The following is a 27,049-nucleotide window of genomic DNA, read 5'->3' as shown; positions in this document are numbered from 1 at the left end:
GATCATGCTTCTGATCCTTTGAGAAATTATTTTACATTATGAAGTCTCTCTGTTTGGAATGGATGGCTGCTGTTTTAGCTACAAAGGACACTGCTCCCCAGGTTGCAGTCCTGTCTGCCCTTCAGAGTAAGGTTACGTGGTTGTTACGTGTGTGGCACTGGGGTGTGTCACATACAAAAGCGTTAGCATACATGCATTTTTTGGGTAGGCGCTGATGGAGAAATAGCGCTAGTTCTGGCAGACTGCAAACAGTGAGCCACCCACTAAGTGATTCCCTGTGATTCTCTAAGACCATGGTTAGATACATCAGCCTTGGGAAAAAATTCATGTAGATTTTGTGGGACCTGTTTTGAATCTCTTTTGGCTTCTTGTAATTCATGCTTATTGGAAGTTTCTGTATACTTCTGTGGTGGCTACTATTTCAGCTTTGTGAAAAATTTTTTTGTAATGGAAGGTCTCCTGTATACGTTAGTTAAACACAACAGCTCCCAGTTCATATCTTAGGAATTTGAAGATTCTCGTAAAGAAAGTGGCGTTCACTAGGTCATGGCTGCTCCTTTCCACCCTCATTCGAACAGGGATGCTCAACACAGGGCCATCCGCCAGCAGAGTGCAGTACCAGTGGCCAATGCCTCTGTGACATCCGCATGGCTGAGGGGAGGGCAATGTGACACATTGACCAGCTATGACCTCCCAGGGGTGACTGCACGCTAGTTGTGCCTCCGTTTCGCCTGTGTCGTCTGTCTGCCCAGCTGTCTAATACATCGCGACCTTCTCTGTCACCACTTCCAATGTTTTCACAACTATCTCCTCTGCTGTGGATGCCCCTTTCAACTGCCACGGACCTTGATGGGGACCGATGCCCAACACTGTTGCAGCTGACACCAGTACTGCCACCTCCATCACAACCAGTGCCCCATGTTCCACCACCATTAACACAACCTCCTTCCCTATTGTTGAAATCAGACATGGAAATGGAAGCTGCACCAGTGCTGCCTGTCCTACCATATGGCCTTAGACAAGAGGGCAGGCACTGCACCTGTCCGCACTCATGCCACTTACGACCCTACGCACGGTTTCAGTAGACCACATGCTCAACAACCTACCGTATTTACTCGAATCTAAGCCGCACTCGAATCTATGACTGGCTTCAAAATTCAGACCCCTAGGTATGAAGGATTGGAGTAAACTGTGCAAGAAAAGATAGGAAAAAAGTTGGTTGTAAATCTTACCTACCTTGAATCTCATGAAAAAAAATCATCATCGCAGACAGTAGTGATGACAAAGAAGGGAGGGATAGATTACAAGCCATTAATTGTACATCAGAGATACACTACAAAATTGTTTAAGGTCTTGTTTTTCAATGAGGGAGGACACAACGTGGAAGAAACTTCTCAAATTCTGCAAGACACTTCTCCATGGGGACAAGTATTGATATAGATATCTTTGAAGTAAACATGAATACACAGCTCAGCATTTATAGCTCTTGAGCACAGAATTTTGACCATTGCAGTACTCATAATTATAGGAAACAGAAAATGATGTATTAAGATAATAATCTTTATTATCAATATGGTAGTGAATGCATTGTTTCTTAGCAGATAATTAATGGTTATTTGGCACTGGCTCTTAGGCAGAGCTTTGATTCAACTGAACATACTGCAAACTGTGGTGTCACTCAGAGCTTAAGAAGTTCACTGAACATGATGCAAACAGGAACTTATGCAACATTCAGTGTGGATGGGTGTTTGAAAACTTTGTATCACAGGGATAAGCAGTTCCAGAGTAAAATCAAAATGGTATTTTCAAAAGTCAACTCATATAATATTCCATCATGTGGATGTCTCACCTACTCCTTGTTCTGAAATTAGGAAAATCACATATTCTCTCAAAAATAAAACTTCATCGGTACTTGATGGTGTTTTCAGCAAAGTGAAAACTTGTTATGATATGTGTTGTATTTTCTGATACATGTAATGCATCACAAAGACAGTGTATTTTTCCAGACATATTGAAACACACCATTGTTGAACCACTATGTGAGCAAAATGTAACAGAGATGTAAGTAGCTACCAAGATGTTTCACTGACATCATTTTTCAAAGTTTTTGAGATGGTGATTCACTGTAGAATGGTATCTCTCCTGTGCAACTTTAATATCAAAAATACAGTTTGGCTTTCAACTGAGAAAGTCATTGTGTATTCCTTTATAAAATTTTACGAGAATTGAGCAACAAAATAGCACCAGTTTGTATTCTCTGTGACCTATCTAGTGCACTTGACTGTGTGAATCACAACTTAGTTCACTAAGGTTTCATGGAATTAATGGGACAGCCTACAAATGGATATTGCCTAATCTAATCAACAAATGCAGAAAGTGTACATAACAATACAACCAATATAGGTACGGGAGATGCTTCCAATTTGAAAGAAATCAATTATGGTGTTCCACAAGGCTCATTGGTTGGTCCACTATTGTTTCCCATACACGTTAACAACAAAATGCCCAATATACAACAAGCACATTAGTAATTTTCCAGGTGACGTTAGTGTTGTTATCATCCAAAATCTATATACAGCAACAGAAGGAGAAGTAGATAATGTTCTTGCAAGTGTTACTGGATGGTTTTCTGCTACTGTTCTGACACACACATTAGGAGGCACCACACCAATAATAAACACAAAGTAGGGAAAAAGTAACTACGCTGGGAACTACAACATTTTGTGTGTCCATATGGATGAGAGTTTAAATGGAAAAAGCACACTTCTGAAATCCTAAAACAACTCAGTTCAGCTAAATTTGCACTTTGTATCATGGCAAATCTTGGGAAGAGAGAAATCAGTAAGTTAACATTTTGCATATTTTCATTTAATGTCATATGGAATAATGTTCAGGGACAACTCATCATTAAGAAACAAAGTCTGCACTGACCAAAAACTTGCTATAAGAATATTATGTGCTGCTCACCCAGCACCATTTGCAGACATCTGTTGAAGGAGTCAGGCATTTTGACTATGGCTTCAGAGCACATTTATTCTCTCATCAACTTGGTAGCAAATAATCCCGTCCAATTCAAAAGGAACATTGATCAACATAAGTCCACTAACATACTCACATACATTATTCCACGCTGATGTTGTCTTCAGCACAAAATGGGGATTAACAATGTTGCCACCAAAATTTTTGATAGTTTACTCAATTATATAAAATTTCTGACAGACAGAAAAATTAAACCTGAAAACTGAAAAATTTTGTCTCACTACTAGTCTGTTCTACAGGAGGATTTCTGTTTACACAAAAAAGATTGTGGGTAACAGTTTCTAATTCACATTAGCATTAAAAATTGAAAAAAAGTTGTAAATGGTCGGCATTAATCATACTCACGTATAAATGTGTACTTATGACAACTCATTCCACATCATTAAAATTACTTGTACAAATGATCCACAGACCAAGAACCTACAAACAAACTTTACTAGCTAACTAATTAACCATCAGTCACCCATCCAAAGATTGATTTTGCCAGCACAAACATTCATTGGGTATAGACCTTTTAAAGGTGGTATACCTTTGCCTTTCTTAGATCTTTGATCTGCATTACTTCTCCAGATGTATGGGTGAGTACAGTTTAAATTGTATTACAACCCATGGTGAAACTTCACATCTTGCAAATATTAGAAGAAAAATACATGGAAAACAAGAAAATGGAAACTGGACTGACAAGGGTTGAATGCTAAACTGTTTAGATGCATACTCTTACACAATTACAGAGCCACTGAAACAACTTAGTTTTAACCTTAGCCAATAAATATGACTGATAACTGACATTGGCATTCTGTAGTTAAATTATTGTCCTTCTGTGGCTACTGACGTGCAGTATTAAAGTATAGAGTGGATTTCTGTAAAGGATGATCATTATTCCCTGCCAAATAACTCCATACACATGCTATTCATTGCAAATAGTTTCACATTCCCTTTTTTACAATGACGTTGTGTGTCTATGAAATTCCTGTAAATTTTTCACGTTATTAGAAGTCTTCTCTAGAAATTCTTAGTGTGGCTGTTATCTGCAGCTATTATTTACAGATATTCTCCTTAGCCTATCATTAAAAATGAAAAATTCTTCCAGCAGCATGAGAATTTTTCAACTTTTAGTCACACAACATGAAGTCTATTGTTTTGCAGTGTCTTTATTATATGATTTGTTGACTACAATTGAAATTAATTCGATCCCTGAGATTCTGCTAGTCAAAGGTGATGCTAGTACATGGTATATTAATTTGCAGGTAATGGATGTACAATACAGATTTCCGAGTTCAACGTGACAATTTTTTCCCCCTAATCTATGATCAACTGCTTCATAAAATTTGCCCTGAGCATTTGAAATCATAACTGCCTCCCTTCTGTCCAGTGCGTATTGAGTAATAGGCCTCTAGAAGGGAAAAGTGGTTTTATGTATGCCACCACCACCACAATTCTGCTTACAGGAGTTTGCAGGTAGTCTCTACTAAGGATGCTGGTGTGCTATACACACACACAACAGATTTTAGGAGGGCCTAATGTGTGCAGAAGATATCACTTCTCTGTATTTGTAAATGTAGTATTTGGAGGAAGTACTAGGATGGCTGTGGCTATTGTGCCAGGAAATCATGTACACTTTGGAGGCTTTGAATCTACATTGAAGTTCTGGCAGACGATCACCACTGTTTTCTACATCGAAAGGAAGTCTTTTGGTCAGAAGTTAAAATGCAAAATAAGTTTTTCTGTTGCCCCCATGTTACTCAATGTTTCTTCTTTATGGTTAGTGCTCACCTATTTTTTCATAATATTGTTACAAATGACTTTTTCTCAACAGGTGATTTTCTTATACCTATGGATGATACACAAACCCGCTCAGTAACAAAATGTCCTGGACACAGGCATGACAATTCTTACACTGAAGTCACAAAAATGTAGAGAAATGAGATTTTCAAAGTTCAGGGGCTGAGAGTTGGGGGACATTCATCCGTACCCTGTTTCTCCTAGGCTCAGCTTACACAGACTGACCCGTTTCAATGAAGACTTTCTTTGTTAGCTAGTCAATTTACCCCGTTATATTGCCAGGGCTAATTTTGTGTGAGTTCTTGCATTTGTGTTTTCGTTGCTTCTCCTGAATTCTTCTAGGTGAGTGAGCTGAAAGACCGAACACAAAACTCACAGTGACAGAAAAGTTTGTTTCAGTTTCACCATTAATTTTCAGCCTTAAAACTGGAAGATATTGCCAATTTTTAAAGAAAACAAGCAAGCACTAAGTTTTGGCATTAATTTTAAGTAAGGATGTAATGGATTTTGGTACAAAAAATATATTTTTCAAAAATATTATTTCCTTGATCTACACAGTTTAACCTATGTTGTGTGTGAATTTTGTGACGATAGTAGCTTCAGAAATGCCTTTAAATTATTAAACTGCTCTGCACTTGCGGCCACTCCCACCTTTTCTAACATTTGGGAAACTGCTTACTTCAGCGGAGTTTGTCAGTGTGAAGGCTATTTTCTTTGGTAACTTTGGCTGACGTCTATACCTTTGCCTGAAAACATTGTTGCATGTGGTTTATTTACATTTTGAGAATACCAACACACATTATGGGTGGAAGGTTGAATTTGCAAACCTTCACATGAAAGTCAAGATTTATGCATAATGGGTAGTGGAAAAACTGTGGTTAGGAAATGGTGGTGTCATGGAAATCTGTTCACCAACAAAAAAGAGGAGGTAGTTCGAAATTAAGCTTCCACATCAAAACTTGGAATAGGAGAATTGTACAGGTGTGTGAATGATGATATGGATACCACTGGATTCAGACTTACTGATTTAGATCTTGTCTGCTAGATTAGAGCTTATCTGTCAGGCTATGTTCATGTGTTAGCTGTAAAAATACAGAATGCACTATTATTGTTGAAGAAAGAAGAGTGGGAATAGAGTGTGATTTTAAATTAATTTGTAATTTATGTGGCTATGAATTTTTATTTTCCTCCTCCAAAAAAATTGACACTGGTACATATGAAAGCAATTTTAGGTTAACATTTACTATGAAATGCTTTGGACAAGGCAGAGAAGGAGGTAATTTATTGTGTGGTTCCTTGAACATGCCTCCAACTTGTGCATGGTTTGAAAAAATAAATAAAGAAATGTCTGGAAGTGTATTCGATACTGCCAAAGTTTCTATCAAGAAAGCTGTTGACGAATTGGTGGAAATAAACAAAAAAAATAGATCCTAGAATAGGTATTCATGACAGTGAATATCCTACAAATGTTACTGACCCATGTGTGTCTGCACATGGGACCTGGATGAAAAGGGGTCACACATCCCTGTATGGAGTTGCATCTGTTATAGGTATTGACTCTGGTAAAGTTTTAGATGTAGAAATTATGTCTAAATACTGCCACCAGTCTGCAACAAGGAAAATGTCCAACAATGAAGACAGTGAGAAACTGTGGAAAGAAAGGCATGCAGTAGCATACTCTAATAATTATAGTGGCTCAAGTGGGGGCATGGAGGCTGCTATAGTTGTGAGGATGTTTTCCAGATTTGAGGACCAGTATGGTGTCAGAGATACTAAATACCTTTATGATGGGGACTCCTCATTGTTCAAAGCTGTGACAAACATAAATCTGTACAATACAACAATAGAAAAGTAGAAATGTGTTTGCCAAATCAAAAAGAGGCTTCGTGGTAGGCTTCGTCGCTTGCTGAAAGAGAAGAAAGGTGAATTACGTGAAGCTGGAAAACCACTAGGAGGGAAAAGCAGGTTTACTCTGAAAGAAATTGGTTCTCTTAATTTATTTTATGAGAGAGCTGTCAGGAAAATCCACACAATTTAGAGGTAATGAGGCATGTTGCGTGGGCAATTTTTTTCCACAAACTATCCACTGACAAAACATCAATGCACAACTGTGTCCGATAGGCAATTGGTGTACATTCAACAACAGAAATGGGATGTATTCACATAAAAACTAATAACCAAAATTTTTTTTTACATTCAACTACTAAGGTCATTAGCACCCAGTCACAAATGTTAGAGAACTAATAGCGTAGAAAAACACAAGGGGGGAACAACAGGAAGTACTTACAAAGATGCAGATAAACAAAATAAAAGAGTTAGATTTTCTTGGACAAGTCCGACAACATCATAAAACTAAGAATACAAGCAGCTGCTCGAGTGTCATCGGCTAAAAGCTCCTGTAAGGTAGACAGCAGACACAGGACAACACGAGAGTGAATAAAATGGGGGCAGGACAATAAAATATGGCGCACCATCAATGGATGACCACAGGCGCACTGCGGGGCGGGGCCACTGAACAACAGGTAGCGGTGGGTAAATCGTCAATGCCCAATCCACAATCTGGCCAAAATGATCTCCTCTCGCCGGGAAGGGTATGAGGAGGTCGTCCAAGCCATCAGGATCAGTTTGATGGCCCTAACCCCACTATCATCAGTTGACGAGACACAAAAGTAAGCTGACCGAGGCAGGAGGACAGCAGCCTTGGCCGCAGCAACAGCAGCTTCGTTCCCAGGCACACCAACGTGGCCAGGAATCCACAAAAAAAGGACACAAGCGCCAGTATCAGCTAGTGACTGAAGGGACCGTTTGATTCTTTGCATGACAGGGTGGTCCGAATATGGGTCACGGAGACACTGAATGTCTCTCGAAGTATCAGAGCAGATGCATAGGAAGAATGACGATGGCGGCGGATATACTGAACAGCCTGATAGAGAGCAAAAAGCTCAGCTGTAAACCTTGAACACTGGTCAAGGAGCCAGTATTGAAAGGTATCATCCCCAACTACGAAGGCACATCTGACACCAGCAGTAGTCTTGGGGCCATCTGTGTAAATAAAGATGTTATTAGCAAGCCTCGAACAAAGTTCAACAAACCTCGAGCAGTATATCGAATCCGGGGTCCTCTCCTTCAAGGTGAACGAGAAACTGAGCCTGGAGCCAAGGTGGTGTCGAGCTCTCACCCACTCGGAAAGTCGTAGGGAGGGTAAAATCAAGTTGCTGAAGCACGCGATGAAAGTGAACTCCAGGAGGTAGCAGGGCAGAGACGTACAGACTGTATTGGCAGTCAAAAGAGTCGTCAAAGAAGAAGAAATATGACAGGTGGTGGGGCATTGACATCAGTCGGCAGGCATACCGACAAAGCAACATATCGCGCCAGTAGTTGAGCGGTAATTCGGCAGCGTCGGCACACAGGCCCTCAACAGGGCTGGTGTAGAATGCTCCAGTCACCAGACGTAACCCCTGATGGTGGATAGAGTTTAGACGGCATAAGATGGACGGCCGGGCAGAGGAGTAGACAAAGCTCCCATAATCCAGCTTTAATCAGGCAATGGACCGATTTAAGCGAAGCAGGACCATTCGATCTGCTCCCCATGGCGTCCCACTGAGAACACGGAGGACATTTAGGGAACGGGTACAATGAGCAGCCAAGTAAGAAACATGTGGAGACCAGCAAAGTTTCCTGTCAAATGTAAGAACTAAAAATTTTGTTGTCTCCATGAATGGGAGAGCAACGGGACCAAGATGAAAGCATTGGGGAAGGAACTGTAATGCCTGAAGTTCATACAGACTGTTTTCTCACCAGAAAAACAAAAACTGTTAGCGACACTCCAGGAATATAGACGGTCTAGACAATGCTGAAGACAGCGCTCCAGGAGACATGTTCTCTGAGCACTGCAGTAAATCATAAGGTCGTCCACGAAAAGGGAGCCGGAAATGTCAACTGAAATGCAATCCATTATTGGATTGATAGCTATGGCGAAAAGGGCCACACTCAAAACGGAGCCCTGGGGCACCCCGTTCTCCTAGTGTCGTAAGCCTTCTCCAAATTGAAGAACACAGCCACCGTCTGGTGCTTACACAAAAAGTTGCTCTTAATGAAGGTTGACAGGGCACTAGGTGGTCAACAGCAGAGCAGCACCTGCAAAAGCCACATTGGACATTGGTAAGAAGGCATCAACATTCAAGGAGCCAAACCAATCGAGAATTTACCATGTTCTCCATCACGTTGCAGATGCAGCTGGTAAGGGAGATGGGGCAATAACTTGAAGGAAGGTGTTTGTCCTTTCCTGGTTTGGGTATGGGAACAACAACTGCTACACGCCAGCGTGTGGGAACATGACCTTCAGTCCAGATGTAATTATAGGCGTGAAGAAGAAAGCCTTTACCTGGAGGAGAAAGGTTCTTCAGCATCTGAATATGCATATCATTGGGCCCCAGAACAGAGGATCAGGACTGAGTAAGTGCACTTTCAAGTTCCCACACGGTGAATGTAGCAGTGTAACTTTCACGATTCAAAGACTGGAAAGAAATTGGCCGTGCCTCTTCTGCTTGTTTTCAGGAGAGGAAGGCAGAGTGGTAAGGGGCAGAGATCAAAACCTCTGCGAAAAAGTGGCCGAAGGTATTTGAGACATCATCAGGACCCCACAAGGACTTCATTCGCTACAGTCAGGCCAGAAATCAGGGAGTGGACCTTGGTGCCAGATAGCCAGCGCAGGCCACCCCAGACAACTGAAGGAGTAGTAAAACTGTTGAATGAGCTGGTGAAAGCCACCCAGCAAGCCTTTTTTCTTCCTTTGATAACACGACAACATTGTGCAATGAGTCGTTTGTAACTAATACAGTTCGCCATCGTACAGTGGCGTTGGAAGGAGCGTAAAGCACGTCGCCTAGCACGAATAGTATTGCTGCATGCTGTAGCCCAACAGGGGACTGGGACTCGACGTGGAGAAGAGGAAGTACAAGGGATTGGATATTCAGCAGCAGTGAGAATAACATCTGAGAGGTATGCGACCTGAATATTGCAGCTGGAGAAGTTTTGATCATTGAAGGTCGCCAGGGAGGTGAAAAGCCCTTAGTCGGCTTTAAAAATGTTGCAACTAGTGGAATATGGAGAAGGGGTGTGATGCAAGAGACGGATTACACAGGGGAAATTGTCGCTGGATTATGTGTCAGACAGAGCATACCACTCAAACTGACATAAGTTGGATAGTGCATAATGAGAGGTCCAAGTGAGAATGGGTATGCGTTGCGTCCGAAAGGAAGAGAGGTGCACCGGTATTTAAGCAGACTAGATTGAGGTGGTTGAAAAGGTCTGCCAAGAGGGAGCCTCTCGGGCAGGATGCTGGAGAGCCCAAAAAGGGAATGCTGGGCATTAAAATATCCAATCAACAAAAATGGTGTAGGAAGCTGAGCAATCAATTGTATCATGTCTGCCATAGTAAAGGCAGACAATGATGGAGTGTAAACAGTACAAATGGAAAATGTGGAAGTGGAGAGAGTAATTCGGACGGCAACTGCCTGCAGATCTTTGTGCAATGTGATTGGATCATAGTAGACATCATCCCGAACCAGAAGCATGAACCCTCCATGAGCCGGAATACCTGCCAGCGCGGGTAGGTCGAAATTCATAGAGGTATAGTGTGCCAGATCAATATGATCGCATGGGTGTAACTTCATTTCTTGGAGACCTACAAATGGGCAGTGCATTCGAAGGAGCAATTTTAGCTCCTCTCGGTTGGACCAAATGGCACAAATATTCGACTGAAGAAGTGCCATTATGAAAACAAAAAGAAAAAGCAGAAACAAGAAATGGTCCACTCGATGGCTACTGAGGGTCTGGCTTCGAGGGAGCACTAGTGCTGCAGTTAATAGGTGGAGAGTCATGGTCCATCAGCTTAACAGTTGTGTCTGCCATCTTCCTGAGCTGGTCAGGAGGGGGAGCTTCCTCTGCTGGTGAAAGGCCAGATGATCAGCAACCAGCGGTGCGGCCTGGCGAAACTGAAGATAGCCGGGGATGGCAACTGCCGAGTGGCGCAGGAGAAGTCTTGTTTCTATGAGCCTTCTTTGAAGAATTATATTTTGTCAAAATAACAGTTGATGGCTATGAAGTTTGAGTATGCAAGGAATCTTCATGTTATGGTTCTTTTTCGAAGGTCCAAGCATCTGATTTAGAGGTCCTTGTCCTTGCAGTACTAGATGATGATTGAGCCTTAGGGTCGGTGGGAGTAAGAGAAGACATTGATCAGGCAATCTTAGCACTGGCCAATCTGACGACCAAATCACTAAATGTTAGATCACATGTCTGTGTAGCTACCTCCCTGGTAGGCCAAGGGGAGGCGAGAACGGTATTGTATTTACCTGCCAGAAGTGCAGTGGGCTTTTTGCTATTGAATAACTTGTGAGCAGCCGAGGTCGACACCTTCTCTTTCACTCGAATTTCCTGTATACTTTTCTCATCTTTGTAGTCAGGGCACTCACGAGAGGAGGCAGCATGGTCACCCATACAGGTGATGAAACGAGGGGACGGAGGTGGACAGTCACCCTCATGAGCGTCCCTGCCACAGGTAATGCATTTAGCCCCACTTGAACAAGACTGCCGTGTATGATTAAACCGCTGACATTGTAACACTTTGTAGGGTTGGGTAAATACGGCTGAACAGAAATGATCTCATAACCCGCTTTAATTCGTGAAGGCAATTGCACATTGTCGAAAGTCAGGAATATAGTTCAGGTCGGTATGAGGTCCTTGTCGATCCTTTTCACAACCCTATGGTTGGCCATCACTCCCTGATCAGAGAGGAAAGGCAGAATCTCCTCACAGTTAGTCCACTGAGTGACTAGGTACACACCATGCCACATGATGCGCCGAACTCAAGATGTGGTGGGCCTCCTCCTGTACAACAAATGTGCGTAAGAGTGTGGCTCGAAGTAATTTTTGGGCCTGGAAGGTGCTCTCTGTCTCCAACAGCAAGGTACCATTGCACAACCGAGTGCAAGATTTCACTGGTCCGGCAATCGCACCTAAACCGTGTGTGTGTGTGTGTGTGTGTTTGAGGTTTACGGGCGCTAAACAGCGTGGTCATCAGCGCCCAAGCGCATAGAAACAGGAACACAGGCGGTGAAGGGACGAAGACGGACGCCGAACAAGGAGAACAGCTAAAAGACACAGGCCTGATGCAGTTCCAAATGCGCACATACAGAGGCAAAACAAGAGGAGAATAAACACACTAAAAAAGGAAAGGAAACACAAGGAAAAGAGAACAGATACCGAAGTGAAACAAGGAGGTAATCGTGACTGGCGGACCTCTTACCTAAAAACTGGGTGAGCCAGTCACCCAGCAGCACATTAAAACCTTCTCCCTAAAATCCGAGGCAACAGATTGGACAGGACACAAAACCGTAAAACCTTAACCACAGTCGCTGCGTCGTCTTGCAAAATAGAGGGCAAATCCGGTGGCAAGGAAACCACCGCCCTCTGGTCAGAGAATAAAAGACAGTCAAGTAAAATGTGGCGGACAGTAATCTGGACGCCACAAGCACTGCAGATTGGGGGGTCCTCCCGCCGGAGTAAAAAACCATGCGTGAAGGGACTGTGTCCAATGCGGAGGCGAGTGAGGAGAACCTCATCCCGCCTGTATGACTGGTAGGACGTACGCCATGGTCGCGTAGTGGCCTTTACCAGACGCAGCTTATTGTCAGAAACTGCCAACCACTCCTCTTCCCATTGATGCATAACACGAAAACGCAAAAGGGAGGTTACAGCATGGAGGGGGACGGCACATTCAACAACGTGAGGGAGGGAACATGCATCTTTGGCAGCCACATCCGCCAGTTCGTTGCCCCTAATACCCACGTGCCCCGGCACCCAGCAGAAGGAAACCGCCTTCCCCTGCCGTTGCAGGTGGAGTAGGGCATCATGGATGTTCTGGACGACCGTATCCGCTGGGTACAAGTGTTGAATGGTCTGAAGGGCACTCAGGGAGTCAGAACAGATGAGGAACTTAATACTGGGAACACATCTCATCTGCTCCAATGCCCGCAGTATTGCAAACAATTCGGCATCGAGGATGGTAAACACCGCAGGAAGCCGTAACTTGACTACTCGATCAGGGAAAACAACAGCACAACCAACAGTGTCCCCCTGTTTAGAGCCATCTGTGAATACAGGTACATGGTCCGGATGCTGGTTTAAAATATCGTAAAATAAGGAGGTAAAAACAAACGCCGGAGTGCAGTTCCTCCGGTTCTCCGACAAGTCTAAGAGGACACTGGGCCTCTGGAGCAACCAGGGAGGCAGGCGAGTAAAGCCTTGTCGTTGGGGGGCCACACGCTCCACACCAAGGGACTCAAGCAAATGCTTGGCACGAATCCCAAATGGTTTTGTTGCCCTGGGACGACTGGAAAAGAGACGTTCCATAGGCGGTCGGGCAATGGTAGGGTACGCAGGGGAGGTAGGACAGGCAAGGAAATGACACACCCGTCGCACCATGAGGAGTTTCCGCCGGATGGCGAGCGGCGGTTCCCCTGCCTCAACACACAGGCTGGGGATGGGACTGGTACGGAAGGCACCAGTGGCCAGCCTGATACCCTCATGGTGTACTGCGTCAAGGATCTTCAGATACGAAGGCCTTGCTGACCCATACACGGTGCAAGCATAGTCAAGACGCGATCGGACGAAAGCCCTATAAAACTGCAGCAGACGCGCCCGATCTGCTCCCCAGGACCGATGGCTCAGACACTTCAAAATATTCAGTGCTTTCAGGGCCCGCACCTTGAGGTCTTTAAGGTGAGGCAACCACGACAACTTGGAATCAAAAGTGAGGCCCAGGAACCTCACAGTGTCTCTAAAAGGAAGAACGGTGTCCCTCAGACGCAATTCAGGGGAGGTAAAAAGACGCCGAGAACGATTAAAATGAACACACACAGATTTGTCTGCAGAAAAGGTAAAACCCGTCTTTGCAGTCCATGCCTCTAAGCGCTTTATCGTAAGCTGTAACTGCCGACTAGCACTGACAAGACTGGAGGAACAACAGAAAACAGCAAAATCGTCCACAAACAAGGAGCATTGGGCAGGACTCCGGATAGTGGACGTGATACTGTTAATAGCAACGGCAAAGAGGGTGACACTTAAAACGCTGCCCTGAGGAACACCATTCTCCTGCACGTACAAATCCGATAGCACATTACCAACCCGATACCGAAAGAGGCGGTGTGAAAGAAAGGACCGAATGAAGATGGGGAGACGGCCACGAAAGCCCCACTCATGGAGTTGATTGAGGATAAGGCGGCGCCAAGTAGTGTCATACGCCTTATTAATGTCAAAGAAGACCCCTAGACAATGCTGGTTACGTAGAAAGGCCTGCTGGATGGCGGCCTCAAGCAGGGTCAAGTTGTCTATAGTGGAACGACATCTCCGAAAGCCACACTGAGAGGGGCTAAGGAGCTGCCTGGTCTCGAGCAGCCAAACCAGGCGGCGGTTGACCATGCGTTCCAACGTCTTCCCAACACAGCTCGTCAAGGCAATACTCCGATAACTACTGGGATGCGTTCGGTCCTTCCCTGGTTTGAGGAGGGGAATCAAAATTGCCTCCCTCCACGAGTCAGGGTACGTGCCAGATAACCATATCATATTGAAACAGTTCAGGAGAACTTCCTTGGATGGCAGCGACAGGTGCCGCAGCATGCTGTACCGGATTTGATCATGACCAGGCGCAGTATCATGAGCCACAGACAGCGCAGAATCCAGTTCCCACATTGTGAAGGGGCAGTTATAGGGTTCAGAATTTAGAGACCGGAAGTCCAAGTGACCCCTTTCGATGGCAGTGCGGTAGCGGCAGAAATCTGGATCACAGTTAATAGTGGCGGTAGATTCCGCAAAATGCATGGCCAGTGTCTGGGCAATGTCTCTCGGCGCCGTGAGGAGACATCCCTGATGCAGCAATGCCGTGACAGGTAGCTGGCTGAGTTTCCCGGAAATCCTCCTGATGGCTTCCCATACTTTCGTAGAACTAGTGGAGCGAGAGATGGAATTCAAGAACGATTGCCATGACCGTCGTTTGCTCTCTTTAATCACCCGCCGCGCTCTGGCCCTTGCCACTCGAAAGGCCGCAAGATTGTCAGCTGAGGGACGGCACTTGAAGCGGCGCAGTGCTGCACGGCGGGCGCGGATGGCTGAGTGGCACTCAGTGGTCCACCAAGGGACAGGACGCCTCTTGGGATGACCGTATGACCGTGGGATGGACAATTCAGCAGCATGAGAGATCACGGCTGCAACATGGTCTACCCATTCGTGGACGCTGGTACGGTGTTCCAAAACAGCCAGTTGGCTGAAAAGTGTCCAGTCAGCTCTGCAAAGGTGCCACCGGGGCGGCACTGGTAATGCCACAGCCTCATCCAGGAGGCGAATCCAGAGGGGGAAGTGGTCACTAGAATGGAGGTCAGCTGCAGCCTCCCACAGAGCAGAATCCGCGAGTGCTGGAGAGCAAAAGGAAAGGTCAATAGCCGATGACGATCCGGAAGCAGTACAGAAATGAGTGGGAGCACCAGAGTTGAGGAGGCACAGTTCTTCAGACATCATGACGCTTTCCAGAATGCGACCCCTGGGGCAAGTAGTCGGAGAGCCCCATAAGACATTATGAGCGTTGAAGTCCCCCAGAAGAAGAAACGGGCGAGGGAGTTGGCTAATAAGGTCCATGAGAGCCTCAGTGTCTATCGCATCCGGAGGTGGTAAATAAACAGAACAGACTGTGAGCCTCCGACCCACAAGAATGTCAACTGCAACTGCTTGCAAGTTGGTGACGAGAGGGAGCTCAGATGAGGGGTGCACATCACGGACAAAAACTGCAACACCACCCTTTGCCCTTTGCCCCGTCAGATCATCTTTTCGATATGCGGTATAGCCGCGTAAAGAAGGAGAATCAGTGGCCCGAAAATGTGTCTCTTGGAGACATAAGCACAAGGGGCACTCTCGTATGAGGAGTTGTAATTCGGCCACATGCGTCCTGAAACCATTCAGGTTCCACTGTAATATGGGAGCCAGTGATCAGGGTGGCTGAACTTTCACCCTGCCTCTGTGCTTTGGAGGAGAGACCGTACTGGCCGGAGATTTATTCCTGGGGCGAGAAGATCGCCCCCGGTCGACATCAATGTCCATAAGATCCGATGACGACCCACGGGAGATGTCAGACAGCACGATGGCATCATCATCGGACCGACGCTGACTAGTCTCCTCAGGTGGCAGAACCTTCATCTTCTGAGGCTTTGTCTTGGGGGGCTTGGAATGCAGAGCCTTGTCAACAGTTGGAGGTTGACTCGCCTGGGCAGAAGGCGCCATATGGGGGGAGGCTGGAAGTACCTCAATGTCAGCAACCACGGCCTTGTCCGATGTAGCGGGGAGAGCCGCAGGTTGCAAAATAACCGCAGCAGCACAAGTGCACTGGCAAGCGCAGGTTTTAGTGCTAACACTAGCAACCTCCGTTTGTGTAGCAACAGTGGCCAGTTGTACCGGTTTTTTGAGAGCGGAAGCGAAAGATGTGGAAAACACAGGAGGTTGCATGGCCTTAAAGATCTTCTTGGCCTCACCATAGGGGATGCGCTTAGATGTTTTAATCTCCTGTACCTTCCGCTCTTCGAGATAGATGGGGCAGATCCGGCTCCAGACAGGGTGACTCCCAGAGCAATTCACGCACTTCACAGGCGATGAACAATCGGCTCCGTCATGGGCAGGCTGACCACATTTACCACACGTGGCTATTCCATTGCACCCCAACGTAGTATGCCCAAAGCGCTGACATTTAAAACAGCGCATTGGGTTGGGGAAATATGGCCGTACGGACAAACGTAAGAACCCCGCTTTAACATGCTCCGGCAGTCTCGGGCAACTGAATGTGAGAATAAACGAGTCAGATTTGACGAGGTCCCCATTGACTCGTTTCATAATGTGCTGCACGTCAACAATTCCTTCGTCAGCCCACTCAGATTTTAGCACGTCTAAGGGGATATCCACCAAGTCCCTACACGTCACAACACCCTTACTATAGTTCAAAGTGGAGTGGAGCTCGGTCTCGACAGCGTACTCTCCTAGACAATTTGCTTTCCGAAGGGCAGCGACTTGACGGGAACTAGAAGTTTCAACTAACAGAGTCCCATTGCGCAGTCGCTTTACAGATTTCAGTGTTCCTGCAATTCCCTCAAGACCCTTGTGGATGTAAAAGGGAGAAACCCTCTCAAAGCTACCCTCCTTCCTTTTAATAATCAAAAACACATTCTGATTATCAGCATGTGCTCCGTTACTACATTCTGTTAAATCTCTAGCAACACCAGGCCCTGGAGGACTCGCAGCGCGTAGCCGCTTTTTCGATTGGGTGTGTTTTCCTACCAGCGGCCCACCCAAGCCACTGGTAGGGGGAAATGTAGAGGTCGAAGGGTCCATTGTGGTCCCACGAGCAGCTAGGGAACTAAAAGTCCGCTCAGACAGAGCCCCGCGTGCCTGAGTAAGCCTTATACAACTGGGGTGCGGCAGGTGCCCCAGAGGTTGCCCGCTTGCGACTGTTCCACCCCAACAGCCATGCATCTTCTAGGCGCGGAGCACACCGAAAGATTGAGGGGTTTTTATAGAGGTTGGCCTTCCTCGCAATCCAGGCGGTCAAGCCAAGATTACCATTCCCCGCAGCACACAACATTTCACCGCCGCGCCGTACGGTGGTCGCTGAAGCATGTCCGGGGGTTACGGTGACAGGACACTGGCGGCGCAGACCAGTCCCCAGCTCAGGACCCCGGGGTCGCCAAGCCCGTACTCAGCAAGTGAATGCTGAGCCCCTGGGGGGACCTAAACCGTTCTGAATGACAAAAGGGTTAACTGTTGAGGAATTGTGACCATCAGATCTTGTGACAACAAGAAACTTTGGTGCTGGTGGTAGAATTTTCGAAACAGAAGTTTCATCTAGCTTTCGTTTTGGGGCAGAAAACATGGAAGAAGAAGAGAAATCTATTGCGGATGAATCCCCCATGATTGCCAGCATCTCCGATGGTGTGCTCCTTCCTTGTGGGGGCCCTCGCAGAGGCACTCCTGCCTTAGGGGACTGTTCACACCTCAGGACACATCTCCCGAGAAATGGACAGAGGGACCAATCGGCATGTTCAGAAGGTAACAGTTCAGGCAATCACCACTCCCTGGGCCTGACCTTTATCAGGATGTACGTATGTGCCTTACTTGTCTACCCAGGGTGGGGAATTACGCGTTACCCCATCACCGGCTACGTGTGTGAATGTGTGGGTCGGCCTTCAGACACGCACAGCAATGAAAGAAGAGAGGAGAGAGAGAAAGGGATAGGGGGACAGAAGAAAGAATCTCAAACGCCAAAGTGGAGAACAAGACACGGAAAAGAAGACAAGGAGAATAGGGCAAGGAGAATGAGGCAGAGATAGAAGTAAGGGTACGAAAACACGGACAAGAGTGAACGTAGGGAAAGACCAATAGAGGAAGACAGCATGAGGATGGAGAAAAACAAAGGAAACAGAATCGTGGAGTTTTCAAATGTCCGTCTCCATACAATGGCTCGATACATTACTCCCAAGAAGAGGGAAGAGGGAGTGTGAAGGGGAGGTACGGGGGGAAGTGGGGAAGGATTGGCGATGAGGGGGGATGGGGAAGGGGGTAGGGCAGCCCGGAAAGGAAGAACTGCACTAGCTCAGGGACCCGTGTTCGCCATGCACATATCCACAAAAAGAGTTGTGGACCACAGAACCTGTTATGAATGCATTGAAGCCCACATTCAGGTTTCTTGCAAACTCTGATTTATTGAGGAAGTGTCTTCACAGAAAGACACAAAATGCAAATGAAAGCCTGAAAGCCTCAATAATTTAATTTGGGTTACATGCTCAAAAAGGACATTCTGTGGACTTGAAGTACTGAAAATAAGTGTATATGATGCAGTTTTATGTTACAATAACAAAAATAATGGCAGATTTGAAGTGCTGAAGAGAGTTGGTATAGATCCTGGTGTGTTTACAACAAAAGTATTTTACGCCATCAACAATAGCAGGGTCAAGAAAGCTAATAAATCAGAGTCTTACCTGCAAATACAGGCAGATTCAAAAAGGAGGGAAGAGAAACATGGCGGATTTTTAAATTAAGGTAAGCTTATTACATGTATAAGTATGAGAAGAAAATCTTTGAACCTCATTTTCTCTGTTTTACATCGCTTACATTATTAGAAACCTTTTCTCAAGACGTACATGTGCTAATCCTATGAAATTTTCAGGAACTGTTCAAACATGTTGCTGTCTCTCTAGAACTAAAAACTACGAGATCCTGCAATTACATTCTGATTTTTATATGATTGTATGTAGAAAAAAAAAAAATTTTGGATATGCAAAATTTAAAACTCTGTCAATGATACAATTTGTACCATAAATTAATAACTGGAGTTCAGTGGTTTTATAACCTTCTCAGGACCCTACAATAAAATTTTCAGATTAATTGCATGATTAGAATGAGTTATGGCTTTTTATAAAAAGACAATAAAAATTAAAAATTATAATTTCTGGAAAAATATTAATCCTGCCTATTTTGTTATATTTTTCCATTAAACACAACTCAGCTGCTTTACACATGTAAAATTTTGGATTTGTAAATTAATAAATATGTCTTTAATGACTTATTAAATAAATGTTTACACTTCCCATTACATCCCACCTTAAGCAATGTAAGTCACCAGAAGTTGACAATGACATTAAAGTACAATACACAATACTTGTTATCAACAATGAACAGCACATCACATGATTAAGTTTTGTGTATTAACACACAAATAATTAATATGACTGCTCCAGATGTAGATTGGGAATGTAAGTATGTGCTGGATAAAAGGCAATGAAAATTAGAACTCTCCTATTGTGTAATAACAGCCCAGCCTCGATATCATTCTTTGGGATGGGCAAAAAGAGAAAAGAAGTGATGAAGATACTTTTTGCCTTCCACCTTGTACACTTCAGTAGCGGTTAGCCACCTGCTTAGGGCTGCCTCACTACATACTTTTTGAGGAAATTTGTGTACTGGGCAAGAAGTACACACCAAATACCACATGAGGCTGCCACCAACATACAGGCACATACTCTTTCCTGACATATATCAGTTCCATGTGAGCAGCCTCCAGATGGTGCTCCCTAACACACACTTCTTCCTGCTTCTGCGCTACCTCCTTCAGCACATCGTGTATGTCCACTCATAGTGTAGACAGCCAATAGGAAATAATGTCAACTGCAGACTACACAGCTTTTGCTTCCACTGGGCAGACAGGGAACTTCCCACTGACATACTCAAAATACAGTGGAATGCAAATGCGGACAAACAAACAGTTCCCCACCAGCAGCCAGACAGTAGTTCCAGAGCTGGCAATTCTCACACAATACTCTGAAGATTACCTTCTCACACTATAGTTGCTGCTCACAGAGAACCATTACCAATTACAGTGTCTTCGCAAAGATTTCTATCAGTGACAATATCAGACTGTCAAGAGACTGCAAAATTAGTTAGATACCACTCCATCATGTTCAGGACATCATCCACCATACATCAATTTTTAGCAAAATTAAGTACCATTTTGTAAAATACTCTTAATAAATGTTATTTCTTACTGGGTTGACCTCTTTGTAATAGCACATCATGTCACAGTAAGAGTTAGCGTAGCATAGCATGTGTGGTGTCACAAGGCTTAGGCCTGTCTCACCCCTCATTAAATCGACCAGGACTTATATGAATAACTGTAAGAACAGTTATTATTATTATGTTCTTTAAGTTTGTTTTTGGGTTATCAGCAACACTGCGGGAAGAAAATTTATTTATGTTGCAGATAACACGGAAGACAGTGCCCAACGGTCACCACAAAAGCTCGACATAGCAGCAAGTGAGCAAGGAATAAAACAAATGCTACAAACTACTGCGAGCCGTGGAAGAGCCTGGGCCGCGAGGGCGTCGAGATTCCTAGGTCGTTGTTGGACAACATCAAAGGAAAAGAGATTCTGCTTTCGCTTTGTAAACAGATCGATCGAGTCTTTAAAGGTTCATGTAAAACGTATAAGCAGATGACACATTAAGTGGGACCCGATGCCTGTAATACTTCCACAGTTATTGAAAAGCTGTTGAACGGCAAAACCGATAGTTCATCATTTATATAGATAAAAAGTAGTACAGATATAGAAAAGTCAGAGTTGCGGCATCAGAACAAAAAGTGATACATCGCTCAGCAACTAACGACGTACACAGCGGGCGTTACATGGTGAAAACAAATCAACTGATAAAATAGTAAGTATGTAATTAAGCATAAAGCCATATAACACTGCACATGCCATTATCAACATTAAGGAACTGTAGCAGAGAAACTTTTTTTCTCCTACCATGAATATTTACACTGAATTCACAGTGACATTCTGCTACTACATTTACAACGAACAATCCTCACAGAGGGATAAAATACGTCAATATTCCGTTTGAACACATAGCTGTTAAATATGCATTTGGTACAATGCCTTCCGATGTGATACTGGCCAAACAAATAAAAACAACTGCTGGAAAAGTGGGGAGAGTGGTCAAATGCATCTATTTATGACATAAAATAGACTGTGTAGGAAGTTTTATGTATTTTTGCTATGTAAGTGGCTTTCAATTAACATGATATACTAAATATGGTTTTTGAAGGGTCTAAGAAGGTTAAGTCCATCCACTCAGTATGGGAGAGAAGCTTCCATGTTACATATCCATTGTTAAGCTGTGTTCAAATCTTCAAAACTAGTATTCATCAAATACAACTTTAATCGTATAAGACTTATTTTAATCGAAGTTTATCTCACTAATCAAATTATAACACAATCTTTAAAGGTATTTGCTAGCAAATCTGAATCTGCCAATCTTAACCACCTCAACTGACATCACAATTAAAATAGTAAGCATACATTACTTGCAAATATTAAAGAGAGGTAGAATAAATGTGATAACTAGAATTATAGTTATTCTCAGGGCAGAGGACTTGGTTTTGCCTACTCAAAACCCAACTGCCACCTTACAAAATAATATGCAGCATGGGATATGGTGAAGGTCATCATCGCAACATTCCACTCAAAACATAATGTACAAACAGAGTTACATTAACAGTATTCTACTATATATCTCTCTGTATGGCATTACAGGAGGATTCAATTCAACCTGGTTGCTCTGAACCATGAGATGGAAGCGGCTACTTCCAGCATATATAAAATGGTTACAATGATGTCACTAAATACACACGCAAACAAACGCGAAGAAAAATAAGTATGATACAATGTTTCACTCCAAAAATAATAAAGTGAAACTTACGGGACAACCACAGAAAATTGGGGTTTTAGTGTGGGGATAAGTCAAATACGGAACAATACCTACACTGTGCCGAAACAAATAATATCCAAAAAAGTTTACATTGCAACATTCCATTACACCAACAAAACCTCAGAAGTTGGACATTTCCCTTAACCTATATAGCTCAACTGCAGCTGCTGATGACAAAAAAACGACACCTACAACTCCAAAGGTGGAACGAAAACCCCAACAACCCAAATACTCCATATTCACTACATCAATTAAAACACAATCAACCTACTATAGATACAGAACAGACAAAATATCACAATCACTATAGAATGAAACATAACCGAAAATTACTTACCAACAAGACCTTCAAGCAATACCACCTAGGTTCGCCATCATGTCGTCCCCACACACACACACACACACACACACACACACACACACACACACACACACAAAGAGAGAAAAACCTTAACTCACCATCTTCAGCCTATACATCTATACATCCTCCCCTCAAACAATCTTCTGGCAGCAATAGCAATCCAAATGAGATAGTAGGTTGTAAGAGTGCCTCTTCCCCTCCTTATAACTGATTTAATTGCTCCCAAAGCCCCTCTATCATGTTAGTACAAGCCTCACTGTCACAACCCTTTAACTCAGTACTGTGGTTAACTACTCAATGATTATAACCCCTCTTCCCCAAACCCCTATACGACGAAAATGCATCAGAAACAATAGTGGTACCCCCTCAATATATTCTTCAATCAGACCCACTAGTTACCTCTTACTGCGGCTCAGTAAAACCCTAAAAACACAATCAGCGTACCCATCCACTGAAGTAACAACCCCCCCCCCCCAAACACCCATGAACCTAACAGAGACCTGCCCCTCCGATACTTCCTCTTACCATACTGTGAATTATCATTTTCATCAATAACCACACCTGGCCCAACCAACTTCCCGCTACATTTCACTTACTCCGAACAAACCTCTCGACAAACAGATATCCAGTCCAAAACAGTTCTTTCTCTCACAGTAGTGTCACATGCAGAAATATTTATAAAGGATTTACAACAAAAATAATGAGAGAGCAAGACAATTTCCCACAGGGAAAATCTATAATCTCATAGATCGCCAGGTATGTTCGCACTGACATCACATATACATGTCCCTGGCCTGAGCCACCGGAACCCTTGTCAACCTCATATTGTCACCACAAATGTAACACCTAACACATTAAGCAGTAAGACCGCCCATCTGCAGAAACTATTTGTGTGACAGGCACCATATCACCACACTCGCAGAATGTAATGATGCACTTATGCATTTCACTGTCATATCCACACCCAGCAAAAAAATCAATGAAAATCATAGACGTTTGTATGCACAACCAACTCCAATCTAATCAGACATAACAAAAATGCCAAACATATAAACAAAAAACCTTAATAATTCACTGTAAACACTTTCACAACCCACACTGCCCCACCAACTACTTGAACTGAAGACCACATTAGCACTATACAAGCCAAAACTCTAATGAACTCTGTACACACCTAAAACTCAGCATGTCCACTTCCACCCTCACAGGACACCATCCAAAAACAACTCAACAAATCTAACATCTACAAATAAAACCAACTCAACATCACAATACTACTATTATATCATGAGTCAAAGCAACATGTGGAATCGGTTGCTTCTGTTGACCCCTGTGCACGTATGACGACATATGCCACATCATTCCACCAAGGGTTACAGCCAAAGCCTGGTATCGATTGGTTCAACGCACAATATCACTGAAATTGTAATCTATCACAGTGCAAGCAGAGTGCTATCAACTATTTATTGAAGTGCAGTGCTGAATTTTATCTGAAATGAAATTTACTGACATACTGTTTACATATTCAAAGAGAACTGCTAATGTATATATTAGAATATAGAAGCTTAGTTATCTCTTTAACCTTACTTACAAAACAAATATGTTATGTGCCAGCAAACATCGTATGTTAATAAAAAAATTACTGTAAGTCTACTTAACTTTCTAGCTGCAAATTAAAGTTGATAGTCAAAAGAAGCAGATCAGAATAAGCTCCATGTTTATGCTTATGTATTATAAATGTCAATGAGTTGTTATTTAAGAAGTTCTCTAGCTTCTGCTAAATATTTAATCCAAACTATTCCCTCTGTCTGATGTTAAACACACACATTTTATTCACAGTGTTGTGGATCATTACGTTTAACAAAAAGATCTGGATTCTGTATTACACTGCATTCTCCGTACTCCCAACCAAATCACTGATTGATGTTTATTCATTCAGAACACTACATACAGAAATTATTAAAACAATGGTAGGATATACAAGAAAACTACTTACAGTGGTGTCTGCCACAGTCGATATCTCATCTGTTGGCTCTGTTTTTATCCAAATAATGTTTCTGTAATCCATTGCTGCAGTGTGAAGGCCCTGAAACACAAGGAATCAGATAAAAACAGTCGTATTCAAAATTCACTATCACAATAAAGTAACTCGTGAACAGCATCAACATATGAGCCAGTGAACACAAAACAAATTTAACACTGCCTAAACAAAACAAATTGTAACAACAACAGATTGACAGCTCTCTGGTTAAGAAGAGCTGAAACAAATTACCTCAAAATGTCAGATCAAAATCACATGCAATGGAAAAAATTTATTATTGATGTTTCTTTGAAACAGGGGCCAATGGTACACTATAATGTAGGCATTATGAGACATGAATATTTAGCTTTCCAAATGAATTCTAATTTCAGCAATATGGCCATACAAAGCGACTCATACAAGCAAAGTGATTTTTCCTACTAAAACGATTTACTACAGCCAACCTCGATTTAACATATGATGAGACAATTTGAAATGAAGCTTGCAGCCTTCTGTGAGCTCAATGCTTTTAAATATATTATGGACGTTTGGTAATAAATGCTGCCATCCAACATTTATAATCCGATTCTTACTGATATAACCAAGAAAAAAGAGAATTTGTATTTCTTAATCGCATATAGGACACTGAAAAGCTTAATCTCTCAACACAGATGTAATAATATACATTGTTTACTCACATATTAAGTTGCAGGCATAAATGAAATTCTGCCCCTTCTGAATTCAGCAGCCTCAAGACGGTAATTTTATCACGCAATTTAATATGCTTTTCATCCCCATCAATGCTGTATATACAAATGTAGAACAACTACTGCCACGGCGGAATCTTAAATAATTCCTGTACTTAAGTTCGTGCTAGAGAAGTGCTCAAAACTTACTGAACAGTCACAGTAAACAACAGACATAGCCTAATACCTTCTACAGCATTTTCTTTCATTCCAATACAAACATTATCTGAAAAAAATGTATAAATTATTGGTATTTGAATCTGAAATACTAAGATTAGTACCAAATTTCATACGCAGTAATCCGGAGCAGCTACACAGCTAACAAACTTCTTGTCTCTTCACAACTAGGTATATCATCAGCGGCGGTAAACAACATAAGCAACTTGCACAGTTATTGAACAAATTTCATTACACGTCTTCTCTCGCCCATCACAAAGTATTTAACGACGATTTTCATTTTCACTTGACATCGAAATGTAAAGAAACTGCCTTTTACAATCTACAGGAAAACATATGCATACATTTCATGTAATGTGGACAAATTACCGGGCACTTTACAAGACGATATGGGCCTACGTACATGTAATATTTTTCACAACTTGCAACTTCATAGAAGTTAACAGCGACGTTTTATCGAGATAAACATAACCTAAAACAACCATACAAGCTGTCACACTCATCACTCCGTCACCACATTTTCCAAACGTTACCCAATCACAGTTATTCAGATGTCGATAAAATCACAGTGAAATTTGTCGGCTAAATCATATTAAACTGTTACGACATTGATAGAAATAGATACGAGTGTTTCATAAAAATATACTCACAAGTTGCTTCATGGGTCCTACCCAGTTATTATAGAAAGGAAATTGTAGTTGGGTTTGTGTTCGAAAATAAATTTTCGTCTTCCGTTCTTTCATGTATATAATCCTTCTCACTTTTTTATTGCTCGGAGGACGCAGTTTTTATTTATTCTACTGGCTACAAGATCGCTACCACTTTGCTAGAATCAAGAATGGCTGCTTAATGATGAGCACCTAACTGGAAAGATGTTTTCATCTTGGGGCTGTAGTTCGTATTTTTCCATTTCTGATTTATGTTAAACAAGCAGTGACTCTGTGGATATTGCAAAGCATATTTTACGTTCTCTCGAGAGGCATGAAAAAGCGGAACCACAAAAAATGACGAACTAGAGGAAAATATCAGCTATACTACATAAGTCAGCCAGCCACATAAACGTCAGTATATAATACTAATAAAATAAATGAACCCCCTGATGATCGTAGAACTTCACTCGAAAACGTCTAAGAGTTAAACAAATAAGAATTTGTGTTTGCTCATGACACAACTGTCTGTTATACAACCAAAGGTATTCATCGTCAATGGATGTTATTACAAGATAGGTTCACCTTCACCTCTTCCACAGGTCGTTTTCTTTGAACGCAATACGTTTTCCTTTGTATATCGGTGGGAGTCATGAGTCTAAACTCTAAACAAATGTTGACGTAAGGTCTCCCAGAATCCCAGATATTAAACAAAATCAACAGATTGCATAAATTAATGAATAATAACAACGAACTATTCTGAAATAACAGTAAACTCCTAATCTGATGCAGTTACATTTGCTCGCGTTTCGTTAAGCAGTTTCGAATGTCATGGAAATACGGAAGCGTCCGATCCTGCCCGGCTGCTTTGCCCCATGACGTCACAACGACCATAAACCGCGATTCCAATATGGCGCAT

At 43.0% G+C, this 27,049-nt stretch overlaps 4 protein-coding genes and 1 long non-coding RNA gene across 18 annotated transcripts in view; 2 read left to right on the top strand and 3 right to left on the bottom strand.

The window, feature by feature from the left end:
• LOC126295455 (zinc finger protein 708-like) overlaps positions 1-27,049 on the bottom strand; it is an 885,643-nt gene that overhangs the window by 140,517 nt on the left and 718,077 nt on the right. The window lies entirely within an intron of this gene.
• The window catches only part of LOC126295459 (uncharacterized), a 1,097,875-nt gene that overhangs the window by 390,330 nt on the left and 680,496 nt on the right, over positions 1-27,049 (top strand). The window lies entirely within an intron of this gene.
• LOC126295452 (zinc finger protein ZFP2-like) overlaps positions 1-27,049 on the bottom strand; it is a 909,451-nt gene that overhangs the window by 520,365 nt on the left and 362,037 nt on the right. For 2 of the 14 annotated variants that reach the window (XM_049987953.1, XM_049987954.1), the window contains exons 1-2: positions 26,134-26,570; positions 24,537-24,626 (exon numbers count right to left, since the gene is read on the bottom strand). In XM_049987953.1, coding sequence (XP_049843910.1) covers positions 24,537-24,626; positions 26,134-26,226 — 183 coding nt within the window. In that variant the 5' untranslated portion in view covers positions 26,227-26,570. The other 12 variants (XM_049987969.1, XM_049987970.1, XM_049987955.1 and 9 more) reach the window with 12 other exon arrangements.
• The window catches only part of LOC126295457 (zinc finger protein 16-like), a 356,400-nt gene that overhangs the window by 144,403 nt on the left and 184,948 nt on the right, over positions 1-27,049 (bottom strand). The gene's annotated exons all lie outside the window — the stretch shown is intronic.
• The window catches only part of LOC126295458 (piggyBac transposable element-derived protein 3-like), a 354,659-nt gene that overhangs the window by 149,109 nt on the left and 178,501 nt on the right, over positions 1-27,049 (top strand). The gene's annotated exons all lie outside the window — the stretch shown is intronic.

Source organism: Schistocerca gregaria, chromosome 11 (genome assembly GCF_023897955.1).
Source record: "Schistocerca gregaria isolate iqSchGreg1 chromosome 11, iqSchGreg1.2, whole genome shotgun sequence".
NCBI classification, from domain to species: domain Eukaryota; kingdom Metazoa; phylum Arthropoda; class Insecta; order Orthoptera; family Acrididae; genus Schistocerca; species Schistocerca gregaria.
This window is presented reverse-complemented; position numbering and strand designations above follow the sequence as displayed.